Genomic DNA, 17,536 nt, shown 5'->3' with positions numbered 1-17,536 from the left:
CCACCCAGGTGCCCCTAAAGATTTAATTTTTAATATTACAACCATATTGCACTCCCCCCCCCCTTTTTTCATTCGTAAAGGTATTTCGAAGCCACCGCTGAGAAAGAAAAGCCTTTTAGGGAAGAGATTCTGATTTGGGTTGGGGAAAGTTTGCAACTTTTATCTTTCTGTGCCAGCCTTTGTGTGAGAGCCAGAAATTATTATAATGGACACAGCTAGACTTTGCACTCTTGAAGTTGAGCTCTCTTTGAGGTGAGAGGCATTTAGAACACTGATGTGTGTGTGTGTGTGTGTGTGTGTGTGTGTGTGTGTTGCGGTAATTGGCAAGTTGACTTTCAAAGCTCTGTATTGTCTGTACCGGGCAGTTTATTCAAAAGGAAGCCTCTCTTCTTGGTGAACCAACTAGAAAGATACAGCTACTGACTTGCCTAAACCTCATGGAAAACACCGAGGTTTCTTCCCCTGTGTCAGTGACAAAGAGGAGTGTTACTTCTTCATAGTGAGATGTAGTTGATGGAGCTTTTTTCATATATATCATCTCTTTGGGTTGTCAACTGCTTTACTTTTGTCTCTATATTATAATGAACATAAAGCACTTCAAGAAAAAAAAAATTTCTTTTTAAAAGGAAATGCAAATACATGAATTTGCAGTGAGAACCGTCACTGCCCAACAGACTAGATACACACATCAACCTGACTCGGACTTCCTCTCATCCACATGGGTAGGCTCTGTGGTAGCCAGCAAACCAGCGCATGTCATACTGTTCAAGTGTTGGGTGGCACAGCCCTGATTCTGTTCACCAAATGTGTGCCTAGTAAAGTCAGAGCCATCGGGGGCCTGATGGCTTTCGGCCTCTGCCTCCAAAAGGACTTTAATAAGTGCCTGGGCACTTTGTTTTCCTGTCAGGTTTTTCTCAATATGGTTGTCTTGTTGCATTTGCCTCATACTTTAGAATCGTCAGGAGAGGCAACTTGCAGGCCTCTGGTAGACAACTCAAAAGACATGTCCTCATTTGCCCCAGCGAGGAGCTATGCTGCTTCTCTCCATCGTGCAGGAACAATAATCTAGCTCTACTTAGGGGGCTTTGGCTCTAGCTACAAGGTTTGCTTGTCCCACAATTGGTAACCACACGAAATGAGCCTTTGTTCTTATCCTCTTAGCTTTGTCAATGGCTCCCAACGTCACCAAGTGTGCAGCTCTGCTGGACCTTGTAATAACCGTGTTTTCTGGTTTTTCTGTCAGATGCTTTGCTATCTTGGGGCCCTTCTGACCTTGGAGAGACTACCACTCCCTCCAAGAAATAGTAAAGGTCAGGCTCACAAGTATGCCTTTTTTGTGCAGACCCACCAGTCCAGACCTATACCATCAGCTGCATCCTTTACCGTCCTTTTTGGGTTTTCACGTTCAAGGTCACTCTCCCCCTTCCCTGATCACCACAAAGCCAAGTCCCAGACAACCCCTATTCCCCAGAGCCCGCCAAACTTATTCAACCTAGACAGTCCTAAACCTGCTTACCCTCCCTCGCCCCTTCCTTCCCATGGAGACCACAGCACTGCCTGTACTCCCTCTGCCTCCCGATTGACCCTGGTGCTTCCCCATGAACCCCTCCCCCACGGAGTAGCCTGCCCCCTCCCTTTGGGCAGTGTGGGTAGTAAACTGTCCTTTCAGTGGTGTTTGCTTCTGATCTGTTGGCCTCACCATACCTGAATAAAAATAAAGTCTACATTTTAAAACACTTGTAAAATAATGAGGGGCACCTGGGGGTTGCATTTGGTTGGGCACTGATGCTTGGTTTCGGCTCAGGTCGTGATCTCAGGGTGGCGAGATCGAGCCCAGAGTTGGGTTCTGTGCCGAGTGTAGAGTCTGCTCGAGGCTCTCTTTCTTCCCTCTCCCTCTGGCCCTCCCCTTCACCCCCTAAAACAAATTAATTATTTTTAAAAATCTTTTAAAAATACTTACAAAGTAATGAAAAGATTGGATGAAATCAAGCACATAAGATTAAACTCCTTGGTGGGTAGTTGTTCTGGTTTTTATGCCCACCAAATCCTTCTGTGAATATCCCAGAATCAGTATATAAAAGAGGTTTCAGAAATTTCAGCAGGCCATGGCATACTGCCTAGTGGAAGTTTCCATATTCACCTCTGGACTCTTGAAAAAATTCCTTTTAACCTCTCAAGCATGTGGGACTTTGGGTGCTGCTCACTGTACACCCTGTTAATCCTTGGAGCCCACCTACTAGCTGAGTCCTAGAATCCGACTGTGGAAGCCTGTCAGGTTTGCTCCCCTACCTCTCTTGATAACTCCAGATTATGGTAATCTCTTATGAATCTAGTCAGGCTTCCTCATGTCCTTGGGATTTTGTTTCTAACCTGGCCTTTCTGAACATCAGTGAACTGAAAAGGTAATTCTTTCTAGACAGTTTGCAGCATAACAAAGGGCTTACCCAATTTTCAAGTGTGACGCATACCCTCCTGTAAGCCTTCCCATGAAGGAGTTAAAATTGGAATGTCTGGAGAGCGGTCCTGGGACTCTCCCTCCCTGTGTCCCATTCAGTACAGTTGGAGAAGCTGAGTCAGATACTTGTGACATCTTTGCTCTAAAGGAAGAGGACAGAAGAGGCCCTGGTTCTCGACAACAGAGCAAGAAGCTACAGGGTCTAAGGGGAGCAGGTGGGGCACTGGTTGTGTGTGTGTTAGACTGGCGCAGCCACCAGAGCAAACAGACTAGAGATGGAGAGTCCAAAGCAGAATAAAGGACATGTGCTAATGCTCTACAAATATTGAAGATGAGATAGTTCGTTACAAAGAAATAATCATTCATATGAGCCTGTATCTACCTCCTCCCCGAGAAAGCATTGGAACCAAACTCATTTTCCACTTGTGACCCCATTAATACTTACTTTTGCATAAACTAAAACCCCATTAATATCTGAGGACTATTGAACAGATGTGACATTACTTGCATTGACGAATTATGTTGTAACTAAAAATATTATATTTAATTTCTTACATTGGGATTTATCGAGAGCCCAGATTTTTATGACTCATTGTGTCTTCCGTGTGACTCATAAGCTGGTCAAGTTTGTAACACTTGGCCAGATAGCTCACAATTCCATTTTTAAACAAACTAGCAAACAAATGTCATATGCAGTATACAAGAAAAGGGTCGTCTGAGGAATAGTTTGTATCATTTTTGATGACATAAGTAAAAGTAAATAAATGGGAAAGGGGAAGGACTCTTTTCCCCCATGGGCTGGGGGGGGAGGTGAAGGGAGCACACAAGAAATCCTGTTTTGTGATTTTGCTGTGACCTATGGGTATTTCATTCATTGTTTGATTTCTGCCATGCTCAGTAATCATATTCCCTTCCCTTAGGCCTCCAAATGTTCCCCCTAAGCCCCAGAAACACAGGAAGTCCAGACCCCGCTCACAGTATAATGCTAAGTTGTTTAATGGGGATTTGGAAACATTCGTCAAGGTACTGGCACCAGCCATCTGGGTGGCTGATCTCCACGCTTCTTCCTATAATGGTCTCAGCCTCTCGTAAAAGGAGGCAGGTCATTATGTCCAAGTCTGTCCTGGGGCTCTTCGCTTTCCCAGAAAATCAATATAATATTTCCTGAAGTCAGAGAGGAAAGAATATTTGGTTTGAGTGCCTTCAGAGAAGGAAATACATGTGAGTATTATGTTGGCAAAAAAGTAAGCCCTCTTTCTTTCTTAAAAAAAATAAAAAAGCCATAATTTGGGCAAAAAGGAAAAGAGCTTACCTGATAAAATATTTTATTTTTACTTTGTGCAAATTAGATGGCACAGAATCTATTTTTAAAGTACATTGTTAGGGGATCTCTGAAGCACGGCTAGAGTTTGGATTTCCTGTGACTTGAGGAATTCATTATATTGGAGAAATGGTAAGACCCTGCGGTCTGTATCTTGGATCTCTGCTGTGTTTACTCTGTCTTCTTTTTCACCCTGTACCTCTGATAATGCTTCTAGCCGAGGACGAAGGAACTCACACGCGAGACATCAGGTATAGTGCTGCAGGGAGGTGAGGCCACAGCCTCTTTTGCTCTTGATATCATTTTCAAATCATAATCATGCTTGGCTTTAATTGGATTTTTAAGGTCTTTGAAAGAAAAATGTTTGCAGTTGGAAATCAGGTTGAAAAATAAGCTTTACTATTTATGGATTCCTACCTATCTGCTATAGAAAAGAGGTACAGAAATTCGAACACTGATTTAAGAGGAGTTGCCTCTTCTAGCAAAAGCAGATAAACAGTTTTTACATTACATGTTTGACAGTTGTACCAAATTTGAGTCAAGGGCTTTCGTTAAGGGAAGTCAGTGTTAAATGCCAAATACACATTAATACTGGATTAAAGACCCTCAGATAAATTGCACAAAAAAGAGAAGAGCTTTCTTTCTCTTTTGTACCTAACATTTTATGTCATGGATTCTAGTGTTCCTGAAGACTAAATTTATGTAAAAAACCTCATCATTCATGATTCCCTTAATAATATGTTATAGATGTCTTAGTTTCTTTAAAGACAGATCTTCTATCGAATACGGGCACTAATGGTTAAAAAGTGTGTGTGTGTGTGTGTGTGTGTGTCATATTCACATGGACAGACACATACACACGTACGTGCATACACACACACACAGAGACTGAGGGCCTCTGGCAGCCTTGAAAATGAGCCCTAACCTTGGCATTGAGTGAAAAGCCACTGGACAACCTAAATTGCCATCACAAACCCACTGCCATCAGCCTCCAAAGAGCCTTCTTGGCTCTAATTTAATATAAAATTATTGTCAGACTTGATTAGCTAGCTTCCCAGCCCAAGGCTTATAAGCAGGGGCAAATTAGCTGGAGAGAAGGGAAGATAAAGATTAGATGAAAGCACCAAGATATGCAGCTGATGGTCTGGCAGAGAAAACATAGAGAAAAGCTCAAAGAAACAAGGGTATGATTCTGTTCTATTTGATAACACAGTACAAGAATGACTGCTGAAGATAACAGGACAGCTCATATTATATTTTTAAAAGATTTTTCATTAAGAACAGTTAACAGAAACCAAATTTAGGGACTAAAGAAGGAGTAAACCAGTTATCCTGGGAAATGCACTTAGGTGAGCTCTTCCAGGTCCCAGATGGCATATTAAAGAATCTTTGGTCATAGCAGTAAAACAGTGGAGACAGAGATCTCTGCCCTCTGGAAAGTGCTCCATCACTCGAGGTCCCCACAATATCACTGTGAGAAAGCAAGAGCAAACCATTTTTCCTTTTTCCCAGGGGGAAACTGAGGTACAAAGGGATTGGTTTTTTTAATTCTTGTTTGTTTGTTTGAATAGTGGGTGGAGCACAGCCCATTGTTTCACTTCTTGTAAACTATTTTCTACAAAAGCATCTGGCATCCATGAAATCAAATTAAAACACATACACACTTATTACTTTTTGACCATAGAATTCATTGTATCCAAATAAAATACTGACATTAAACAAAAGATCAGTGATTATCTTGAGGAAATGTAAAGACGAAAATGTTTTTTAAGTAATATGAAAACTTAAGGCATTTTTATTTAGAACTTTCTTAGTGCAAACATTTTTCTTTTAATAACATTTTATTCTTTCTTTTTGTTTTAATACTAAGTTCATCAGAGGTGCAAACTAATATTCTCCTTTTATCACTTATATTTAAATATTTGTTGCTCTTTTAGATTACAGTGTTAAGTGAAATGGTCATATAAAGTTTACCTCCCCTAAAACACACTTGTATTTTAAAGAAATATCCCCTCACAGTAAGTGTTGGTGTAATTACGTCGCTATTTTTGAGCCAACTAGTCCACACTAAAGAATTTTTAGTCTTAAGGACCTTCTCTAAGAAATTAATAAAGTGTATGTCCCTAAAACAAACAAACAAAATAACTAATTAGAGAAACTTGATACAGTCTCCAGAAGTGACTGAAGCACTAACTGGTTCACACACTGATTAGATGGTCTTAAAACCTAAACTAAAACTCTTCCTCAAGAACTGTATGAGCCATCCTAGGAATAGTTAAGAGTTTAAGGCTCCGCTGCATTATCCCCAATCCTTCCCCTGTTGCTTATTTGGAAAAGTTAGTAGATTCTGAATTGTTTTCATATATTAAGATATCCCCATTCTTCGTGCGGTTCAGAATAAAATTCCTCATGCATTAGTACCTGATGTCTGCTAATCATTCTGAACCTACACGTTTCCTGTAAAGCTCTAATTCCTGAAAGAGCAGAGCCTTTGAAGGTATATGAGCATTAACTCCACAGTCGGTACCTGTCTTTAACCACTTGGAGTGCATGGCATTGGTGCATAATTAACTGTGACCCCGGCAGTTCCTTCATCTCACCTATCATCCTACATGTGTTTTAAAACATTTCCAGAATTCACACTTGTTCAGCAGAGTGCACTGACTCTATTACAAGATATAGGGAAAGGGGCCACAAAACTGCCCCTTCCTCAGAAAACGGGGTCTAATGGGACGTGCATTTGGGCCATTTTTTCATAATCCTTAAAACATGTAAAAATAACAATGAGAAATCTGTAAGGATGAGTAAGTTCTGATGCAAACCAAACAAATATGTAACACATTATGATCATCTAGAAGACAGTCCTCCTGTCATGCATCTGGAAGTATGTTGTCATCCCAACGGTGTACTCTGGGGATGTCACCAAGAGGGTCCCGGCATGTCTGAAAGGCTGTGTGTAGTGACCGGTACGGCCAGTCAGTCCTAAGATGCCGTGGTTAGAATACACAGAGTTCTCTTTAGGTCCATTAGATTAATTACTTATATAAATAACCCTTAAAAAGAGGAGCAATTCATGTATTCACTTTGATACATGAGCCTCCGTGTAAGTAAAAGAGATGAATTCACTTTGACATCTCAAGACACAACAGAGGACACTGAAACAGGATTGCAATAAATGTATTGAATGTGGTTTGCTCCAGAACGAGATTGGTTAAATATGGTTTTATTTTTGGCCTTAGTGGAAGATTTTCGAGGGGGGAGTTGGAAATGATTATCAAAAAGAGTAAAAAAGCCCTCTTGAATTAGGGCTAAACTCTGAACTTTAATGTGTGATTTATGCCTCTCTGTGGTTAACTGGTTTCCATCTCTTTACCCAGGACTCAGGACAGATTATCCCTCTCATTGTGGAAAGCTGTATTCGGTTCATCAACCTCTATGGTAAGCCATAAACTATAGAATTCTTATTTTGTTTTTTGGGTTGGTTTTTTTTTTTTTTTTTAAGATTTATTTATTTAAGAAATCTCTCCACCCAACATGGGGCTTGAACACACAACCCTGAGATCAAGAGTCACATGTTCCACCAACTGAGCCAGCCAGGTGCCCCTGAAATTCTTACTTAAAAAGTAATAATCACTAGGAGTATAGTAGATGTGTCTTTTCATTTAACATTTGATTATTGGGGAAAGAGGGACCTAACGGTTGTGATGGGATTTTTCATCCTTTTCCTCTTCTGTTCTTTTTAGGTCTTCAGCATCAGGGGATTTTCAGAGTGTCTGGTTCCCAGGTGGAGGTCAATGATATTAAAAATTCATTTGAGAGAGGTAATTGTATGTCTATACCCACACACAAGCCATGTTAAAAAGCTGTCAGCTGCTCTCAAGTGAAGTGGCATACTCGTTCTGTAGATCCTCAAAATCTTTCTCTTTGCATTCACTTCATTTTAAATGTTGATTTAAGAATCTACTTAGCATAGCTGAGAAATGAAGCCAAAATCATAAGACCTTGTTATCAAGTATAGAACAGCATAGGAGCTTGGTATCTTGGTTTAGGACGGGCATTGATCATTCTCAGCATGTGTGTGAAAGGTGGCATGAGAACCCATGAGAAGGTACTGAAAGAGCGGCAGGATAGCCCCGAGCCTACCTAGCAGGTGTTGGAGGTGACTCATCCCTACTGCATGTCAGGAATGCTCTCCTTCCTCTTATTACCATCCCCAGACTCCTTCCCTGGGACCTTAGCGCAGGTAGTGAACTCTTGATCATTGGCTGTCAAATAAATCCTACTGAACTGTTACTTCGCACCTTATAATTAGCAAAACCATACACTGTAGTGTTAGGCAGAGCCAGAATCAAATCACTCTCCCAGTGACTAATTGTTTGATTTCGGCCAAGTTAATCGTCTCCTACTTTGGCCTCGGTTTCATTACCTGCAGAATTCCAGGATCAGGGTGAGGATTAGGTATTATCAGTGAATCATCATCATCTCTAGGGATGGCTCTTATTTATTAACGTGCCTCAATTATAATGATTTCTATCATGTCTACTCCGGGATACATGTGTACCTTCCTTCCTCTGCTTGGCCACAGAGTGAGGGGCATCATGGCATGCAGACAGGGCAACCTTCTCTCTCTCTCTGTCCCTTTTCCCTGGGCAGGGAGCCCTTGAATATTTCAAAGCTTGGTGGAAGAGGTAAACTTGGATCCAGATTGTTTTTCCTGTTCCAAGTTCTCTGATAGGATGTGTAGAGCAGAGCAGCCTCCCCTCTCAGCAGCAAAGTGATCCAAGTCTCTTACAGGAACCATCTTCAGCATAAGTTGAAATGTATAAAGCATCAGTTTCCTGCCCAAGAGGCAAAAAAAAAAAGTTAAAATATACAATTTTTTGTTGAACTTTAGAACAGACCTGTGAATAAAAAATAGAGTTTGATTTAAGGCTGCATATTGTGTTGAATTTCTCAAAGATTTTATCTCAATTTAATTCTCTGGGGTGTGGAATAGCCATGTCAGTTATGTACATCTTAAAACTGTTTGCCATAAAAAATAACATAATTTCATATTTGTGATACATTTTTTAAGTTTTTATTTTTTATAAAAGTCCCTTGGTACAATTAAGGGTACATTTTCAGATCCCTCTGTCTGATTTCCAAATCTCCCACTGCCAAATGCAGCTTTCCAATGTGCTGTGAACGCCCCCAGGCCACTTCAGGAAACATTAATTTAATTGTAGGCATTCACAATTAGGTGCATCCTATACTATTTCTGATATTGTGTCTATATGGTATCTTCTTCCCAGTAGGATAAAAAACAGAGAATGTCCTATTTGCATTCATGTCAAGCTAAGATTAGATTTTTAACTTGATGTCCCACAATACTTTATTTTAAGATTTGGGTAACTCGTAAGGGATTATTTGGTAGCATTAAGATTTTTAAAAGCTTTATTTTAGCCAACTATTTTTAGGTTAAACATGGGTTGGGATATCTAAACGAATTACTTTTAATTTTAGTACTATATAATCTTTCATAAAGTGTAATTAAAAGATACATGTATATATAGAAATGTGTGCGTATAGAAACATATTTTTGTTCAGAAAAAAAAAAAGGAAAAGCACTGTGCATGTAACTAATTTTTTTCTTTTTTTGTAGGTGAAAACCCTTTAGCTGATGACCAGAGTAACCATGATATTAACTCAGTGGCTGGCGTTCTGAAGCTCTATTTCCGTGGGCTGGAAAACCCCCTCTTTCCTAAGGAAAGATTTAATGATCTGATTTCTTGTATCAGTAAGTGGATTTTTTTTAAGTCTTTTAGCACCAGAATTGTCTCACTAACCAATTTCCTGGAAAAGGCAGGGAGCCCTCACCACATATCCTCCCCCTAACTATTACCCCATTACCACCACATCTTCAAGACCATTTGTTTTCTTTCTGGATCCAACATGAGTCATCCTCCCAGCTGCGGCCTCACTCTCTGCTGAGTGGGCTTCACTCCTGAACGTCAGCAGCTCCTTAGAGCCCAAGAGTTTCCCACTTAGTGGCTGGAATAAAGCAGAAAGGCAGGTGCCAACCAGCTTAGGGGGAACAGGAAGCTGCAAGCATGGAACATAACTTCTGTTTGGCTTTTGGTCCTTGGTTTTCTCCACCAATCTTAGGAGTGTAGCAATTTTCCCATCTTTGACTGTCAGTCCCTTCAGAGCTAAGGTAAAATGAGATCCATGATCATTAGTACAATGCAGAGAAGCAGGTGGTAATTATCTGTCACTGGGCATCCCCCGCGAATAGGCAGAGTTGCTATGGGACTATGTAGGACACATCATGAAACCGATCATCATCAGCAAATAAAGCATTACTGTTTTATTCAGGGAGGCTTTTCACACTATAGGAAAGAAGGTGAAAGTCATAATACCCGGAATTAGTTATTAACTACATTGAGTTCCATACAGCTGAAAATGCAGTGCCTTTTTAAGCCCCACTTCCCAGGCAGGGGTCTGGAGCTGACCCAGATCACACAGAGAGGAGAACGAGAATACGGATCAAGCTTGCCCCTAAAAACTTTCCCACCCTGCTTTCCTACCATTCACCCTCCAATCCTCAAAACTCTCCCAGCTCATGCTTCCTCGCCATTGCCATCACCAGCTTCTCACTGGGCTTGCTAGTAACAGTCTCCTAGGTGGAGTCAGCCCCGCCTTCTAGGTTCTGCCCTCTCTTCCCGGCACCCCCATCCTCCTCGTCATTTCATCCTTCACACTGCGGCGAGATCCAACGGCACAGATCTGGTCATATGACTCCCATCACCCCCCCTTCTAAAACCTACTGCAGTATGTCCCACCTGAACACAGACTCCTGGGGATGACCAATTCACAGAACCAAATTCTTCCTCTGTTGGATCTCTCCCTGCTCCCTGCTTTTGTGCACACTCATCTCCTGCCACCCGTCTCCTTTTTACTTTATGTGTCAACAGTAGCAAGCAGCAAGTGTGCCAGGCCATCGCCCACCCCATGCCTTTGCCCACGCTGTTTGGTCTGCTGTCCCGGAGAGCTATTTGACATCTGCTGTGAAGGCTTTGCTGACCTGGCACTCCTCCCAGCAGGCCCTCCCCACCCCTGCCACCCCTAGCAAAATTAGTCACTCCTCCACGAACATTCCACTGTGTATGGAGGTCTACAATTTTTTCTTAACACCCCACATTACAATTTTTAACCCCTTCTTCTCCATGTGCTGAAGAGAGAATTCAGGGAAGAGGTTAAGAAGGCAGGCTTTGAACTTAAATAGCCGAAGTCCAAATTGCTCACCAGCTATGTGACCTTAGGCAAGTTTCTTAACCTCTCTGCATGTGAGTTTCATCAGCTATTAAAAAAGGGAGAACTCTGCCTTCGGCTCAGGTCATGATCTCAGGTTCCTGGGATTGAGCCTCGTATCAGCCTTTCTGCGGGGAGCCTGCTTTCCCTGCTCTCTCTCTGCCTGCCTCTCTGCCTACTTGTGATATCTCTCTGTCAAATAAATAAATAAAATATTTTTTTTTTAAAAAAAGGGCGGGGACAACAGACTATTATATATATCACAGGGCTGTGAGAATTAAATGAGTTGATACCTGTAAAGTGCCAAGAAGAGTGCATGGCAAAGAGTATGTTCAATGAAATACCCACAGGTAACTCCACAGGCCTGTGAGATGTTAATAGATTACTCAGTTTTGTAGCCCTACTACTTGCCATAGTTAATTCCAGGTCCATTAGTAAGTACAGAATCCACAGTTGTTAAAGGTCACCAAAATTTTACCAGAATTCTTTTGTTGGCATTCATGCCTAAAATCCTGGGTCTTGCTGGGTATGAGTTCCCCAGTCATAATTCCCTCCACCCCCACCCTATACAGCCTGATGTCTTGTGTGGGATTCAGAAGTGTGCCTGTGTGTCCATTCCAAGGCTCTTACATAGCCTGAGTCATCACAGCAGGCCTGTGACCCAGCTGGAAAGAACTGAAAAGGAGGTGTCATGCTTCTGGAATTCTCCTTTGGTCTTGTCCAGAGATTTTTCCTTACATCCTAGCCAGAAAGCTTAAATCTGGAAAAATAATAAGCACTCTACAATGCTTCATGGTTTTCTAGGTACATATATCAACATTTATGTTCACATATACCACCAGTAGGATAAAGTGCACCGGACTACCTTGTCTGTGAGTATTGTAGAGTCACTTCAGGCTTTCACTGGATGAGAAATACTGCTCCATTGTGGTTATAAAAATCTGAACTGTAGAGTCAGAAAGCTGAAGATTCAAATTCTAGCTTCTCCACTTAACAGCTTTGTCACTTTGGGCAGAGATTAATACTTAGTCTTACTGAATATCTGTTGCTTTATCTATTTCATAAAGTCTGTGTGAAGAACAAAAGAAATAATTCATATAAAGTATTTAGCTTCATGCCTGGCACACAGTAAACCCCAGTCAATGTTGCTAGCTATCATCATTACAATGGTTACAACTACTCCCACTATAATCTGAGATCATATATGCCAGCACCTGCGTTAGTCACTTACCAGTCTGTTCTTTGACCTAATTATCTCACGTGCATTTAGAAATGATGCTAGTAGAAGTTGTGGTGCTTCCAGCATGATTTTTCCCAGCACATGAAATGTTTCTTAACAATCAATATCAAGCTGTCTCACAGTGGAAGGAAGAGTCAGGCTTACTGAAATGTGAAGACCGTAGGGAAAACAATGGAAAATCTACAGCAATATCTTTCTTTTCATGCAGTGAACTGCTACCAGTGCAAATGAAGAAGTTGCAAAGACATCCCCACTATATTAAAACAGTGGATTAATAATCCTCAGGTTAATTTTTACAAAAATAGTCTCTCTCGGCAATGAATGTCCTCCATGACCTACATCTCAAAGAAGCAGGAGTCCCTGGGTTTAAGGCTGCTAAGGACACTAGTCAGGAGTGATTGAACCATGCTAGTAATTTAAATAGTATTGTCAGTGCTTTTGTTGATGCTGTTGTTATAAAGTTAAACAGATGTTGAGCTGTCTGTCCCAGCCCTACTTTTCCCCCATAAGTCCTGTTATTTTTAGTGCATTTTGCAGAATAGGATGTTTTTCAAGAACACATAATGAGGGCGCCTGGGTGGCTCATGGGTTAAGCCGCTGCCTTCGGCTCAGGTCATGATCTCAGGGTCCTGGGATCGAGTCCCACATCGGGCTCTCTGCTCAGCGGGGAGCCTGCTTCTCTTCCCCTCTCTCTGCCTGCCTCTCTGCCTACTTGTGATCTCTGTCTGTCAAATAAATAAATAAAATCTTTAAAAAAAAAAAAAGAACACATAATGAATGACACTGTTTATAACGACCCCTTTACTTCCAACATCTAATCTCTCAAAAAGGAGGGGATTTCTACCTATTATTGGTTTATCTCTAGGCAAGCATTTTCTCATGGCATTATGACCCTGATATACCATATTTTTTCTGGATTTTCATTAAATTCTTTGAATATGGTATAGTACATCATTCATCATTATATCCTCTCATTGATATTACACTATTTGATCATTTGAACCATTGATTAATTGCCTGCCATATGTAAAACCTTCTAGGGATTGAAACACTTGATTTTTGCCTTTCAGAAGGTTTTAAAATAGTAAGAGAGTGAAGATATTTACAAATAAATGCAGTCTAAGTTAGTATGTAATAGGAGCACAAAGATTTAGAAATTCTAGTGGAGAGAGGTCCCATGCACGTTGATTGTTTTTAATCTGTGTCATCTTCTCTTAGCATTGCCATAATTGGATTGATTTTCCCTATTAAGATAATTTCATGTGATATTTCCTTTGTATAGAAAAATCTTCCCTTTCATCTTTTTTAAGAGTTTGGATATGTTTCGGGCTCCTGGGTGGTTCAGTGAGTTAAGGTTAAACGTGTCCAACTTTTGATTTCAGCTCAGATCATGATCTCAGGTTGTAAGATCAAGCCCCACTATGGGCTCTGCAAGGAATCTGCTTCTCCCTTTCTCTAAAATTAATAAATAAATCTTAAAAAAGCAAAAGAAGTTTACATAGGTTTCTGGTTACCTACTACTTTTTACTTACTTATTTTTGGAGTTTGGGGGGAAAGATTTTTTTTTTTTTTTTGAGTGATGAGTTGTTATTGTGCCATTTTTATGTTTCAAACTATTACATTCTTTGGAAACTTGCAAATATGGATAAAGACCCAGTGGACTCCAGGGCAATCTAAATTTGAAATGACAAACTTGGTAGTGCCTCAGTTTCTCACCCAAGTAGGTTTTTTAAAGCCATCTACTTTGTAATGGTTTTGTAAATGCTCAAGGTTAGGCCCACACATTCCTGGTCAGCTTCCAGAATGTACATATACCATGGCTTCGAGATTCCCTAGGGCAGAAGTCCAAAGGACTTTCCCTAGATCAGCTATTCAAGTGATGTGTGGTGTTTCCCGGCTGCCGCAGGGCCATGAGCCCAGATGGCACATTTGCCCTTCACGTTACCTTATGTGTTACTATCTAGATGACTGCTTGAGCCCCAGGAAGCTTTTTTAGGAGGGTCTTTTCTTTTATTCATCATGATATCAACATATAGTATTGTAGGATACTTGAAAAATGCACGGAAGCACATAGAACAAAAGACTGTCCCACGGAATGCCCCTGCTCAAAGACAATGGTGTGTGTACACCACCATTTTGTTGCATTTCCTTCTGCTCCTTTTGTATTCATGTGCACACACAACTTTTTCTAAAACCAAAGTGGAACTGTACTGTCCATTCTGCTCATCATCAACCTTCTTTTTGACTCTTTTATTATATATATTTTCAAACTTCTATAGAAAGATACAGAAAATTATAATAAATCCCAGTATAAACAATCACCTAACTTTAAAAATTTTCATTTCTTGGACAAAATTATCCCACCTTTATCCCTTCCATCGTCTCCCTGACACATCACTTCCTCTGTATGTATGAATCTCTGGGAGAAGAGAATTCTTTTCTTTTTTTGTACAACATAGCCATAATACCATAATACCATTAGCATACCTTAAAAATAACAATAATTTCTTAAAATCATAAATAGCCCATCAGCACATTTTTAAAATAATTGTTTATTATGCAATTAATGTGTGATCACTGTAGAAAAATTAGAAAATAAAATAGAAAAACAAACCATCTATAATTCCTTATACAAAGATAATATAAGCCTTTTTAGTATGTTCCCAGGTTTTTTCTATACATATACCTATGTACTTTTAAGTTTTTTATACCTATGTACTTTTTTTTTAGAGGGAGAGAGTAGAGAGGAAGGACAAAGGGAAAAGGGGAGAGAGAATCTTAAGCAGGCTCCATGCCCAGCACAGAACCCGTTGGGAGGCTCAATCTCTCAACCCCGAGATCATGACCTGAGCCAAAATCAGGAGTCAGATGCTTAACCACTGAGCCACCCAGGTGCCCCCATCCCTATGTACTTTTTATTTATTTGGTTTTTTAAGATCTTTCTTTCTTTCTTTCTTTCTTTCTTTCTTTATTTTTTTGACAAGAGAGAGATGCAGCGAGAGAGGGAACACAAGCAGGGGGAGTGGAGAGGGAGAAGAGGCTTACTGCCGAGCAGGGAGCCCGATGCGGGCCTCGATTCCAGGACCCCAGGATTATGATCTGAGCTGAAAGCAGATACTCAATGATTGAGCCACCCAGGAGCCCCAGACTTTTTAAAACAGCTTATTGTGGGGTACCTGCATGGCTCAGTTGATTAAGCATCTGACTCTTGGTTTTGGCTCAAGTCATGATCTCATGGGTCATGACACTGATCCCTGGTTGGCGCCAGTCTCAGGAGGGAGTCTGCTTGAAGATTCTTTCCCTCTACTCCTTCCGTCAACTCATTCTAGCTTTCTCTCTCTGAAATAAGTAAATAAATCTAAAAAATAAAGCAGTTTATTGAGATACAATTCTTGTGTCATATAATTCATTCATTAAGGTATACAACTCAGTGGCTTTTAATATATTCACAGAACTAAAAGTCATCACCGCAATCAATATTAGAACATATTTATTACTCCAAAAAAAAAAAACCCAATTAGCAAAAACATCCACTATTTACTCATCCCATCCCACTAGGCAACCACTAATATACTTACTATAAATTTATCTATTCTCACCATTTCATATATAAAAGGAATTATACAAAATGTGGTCTTTGGCAACTGGTTTCATTTTCTTAGCATGTTTTCAAGGTCCACCCATATTGTAGCATGTATCAGAGCTTTATTTTATTGCCAAATAATTGTCCATTGAATGGATATATGACAACCACGTGCTTTTAATAAGAGGGGTATCATACCAAGTGACTGCTAATGGATGTGAGATTTCTTTTTGAGGTAATAAAAATGTTCTAAAGCTGATTGAGGTAGTGATTGATCAACTGTGAATATACTTTAAAGCCATAAAACTGTATACTTTATATGTGTGAATTATATATTAATTATATCTCAGTAAATCTCATTAGAAATTGTATCATTTCCTATTGGTTCTTTATAAGCCTTTTTTTAAAAAAACAGGCTCCAGGGGTGCCTGGGTGGCTTAGTGGGTTAAGCCTCTGCCTTCAGTTCAGGTCATGATCCTGGGGTCCTGGGATCGAGCCCCACATCAGGCTCTCTGCTCAGCGAGAAGCCTGCTTCCTCCTCTCTCTCTCTCTGTCTCTCTCTGCTTGCCTCTCTGCCTACTTGTGATTTCTCTCTCTGTCAAATAAATAAATAAAATCTTTAAAAAAAAAAATAGGCTCCATGTCCAGTGTGGAGCCCAGCATGGGGTTTGAATTTACAGTCTTGAGATCAAGACCTGAGCTGAGATCAAGAGTTGGACATTTCACCTGCTGAGCCTCCCAGGCATCCCTGTAAGCCATTTTTTAAAATTTAGTAATGTTGTTAACATTTTTCCATATCAATATTTTTCAAAATACAGATTTAAATGGCTTTTATTTCACTTAATGGTCTTCTAGTTTTAGAGACTTAGGTTGTTTCCAGTGATTTTACAGTCAAACAAAATATTACAATGAGCCTTTTAGTATATAAATCTATTTGCCCATTTCTAACTGTTTCATGAGAAAAGAAAAAAGCTTTCAAATTCTCGTTTTGGTTCTCCCGTGTATGTTTTCGTTGCTAAAAATTCTTTAAGCTTTGTTGCATACATGATGGTTTCTGTCTGAATTCTAAATTTCTTTTTGATGCCTTATACTAGGGATTACTTTTACCCTTAAAAATATGGAACAGGCTTAGTATCTGAACTGAATAAGTAAAACTTCCTAAGCTAAGAGTGTTTCTTTACTAACCTCAGTAATTCAGCAGGAGAAACACTATGTATTTATTTCTACAGTGTTGCTATTTAGCTAGGAAAGAACATAATGGTTTAATTCACAGAACCCAATCTATTAATGATTATTAGAAAGATTTGCAAGCATTTCATTTCTTACTTGGGAGAACAGCTGGTAACTCTCCCATCAAGGCTCAGCTAAAATTCATCTAAATGTACTAGAACATCTCTCTGTTTTTCTCTTTCCCTTTCATTCACACACATACACTATCACAAGCACACAGTTGATTAACACATTGAAATCGATAGAACCTATCAATGAACCTAAAAATGGCCTGGAACTGGGAAGCTCACCTTTAATACTGCCCGTTGATCTCTGGAGCTCAGAAATATTTGTGTGCCTGCTCAGTTATAAACCTCTTCTAAACGTGGCCATTCTTTTCCTTCCCTGTTGTCATACTTGATGATACATTTGCATCTT

The 17,536-nt window shown here is 40.1% G+C and overlaps 1 protein-coding gene across 2 annotated transcripts in view; it reads left to right on the top strand.

Moving 5' to 3' along the window:
* The window catches only part of SRGAP1 (SLIT-ROBO Rho GTPase activating protein 1), a 266,183-nt gene that overhangs the window by 221,609 nt on the left and 27,038 nt on the right, over positions 1-17,536 (top strand). Inside the window, exons 12-15 of one of the 2 annotated variants that reach the window (XM_032348868.1) lie at positions 3,994-4,027; positions 7,154-7,214; positions 7,520-7,597; positions 9,418-9,552. In XM_032348868.1, the coding sequence (XP_032204759.1) occupies positions 3,994-4,027; positions 7,154-7,214; positions 7,520-7,597; positions 9,418-9,552 (308 nt within the window). Of the gene's footprint in view, positions 1-3,375; positions 3,479-3,993; positions 4,028-7,153; positions 7,215-7,519; positions 7,598-9,417; positions 9,553-17,536 lie in introns of both variants that reach the window. The other variant, XM_032348867.1, reaches the window with a different exon arrangement.

Source organism: Mustela erminea, chromosome 6 (genome assembly GCF_009829155.1).
Source record: "Mustela erminea isolate mMusErm1 chromosome 6, mMusErm1.Pri, whole genome shotgun sequence".
In the NCBI taxonomy this organism is placed as follows: Eukaryota; Metazoa; Chordata; class Mammalia; order Carnivora; family Mustelidae; genus Mustela; species Mustela erminea.
Note: the sequence above shows the minus strand (reverse complement) of the source record. Positions and strands in the feature narration are given on the sequence as shown.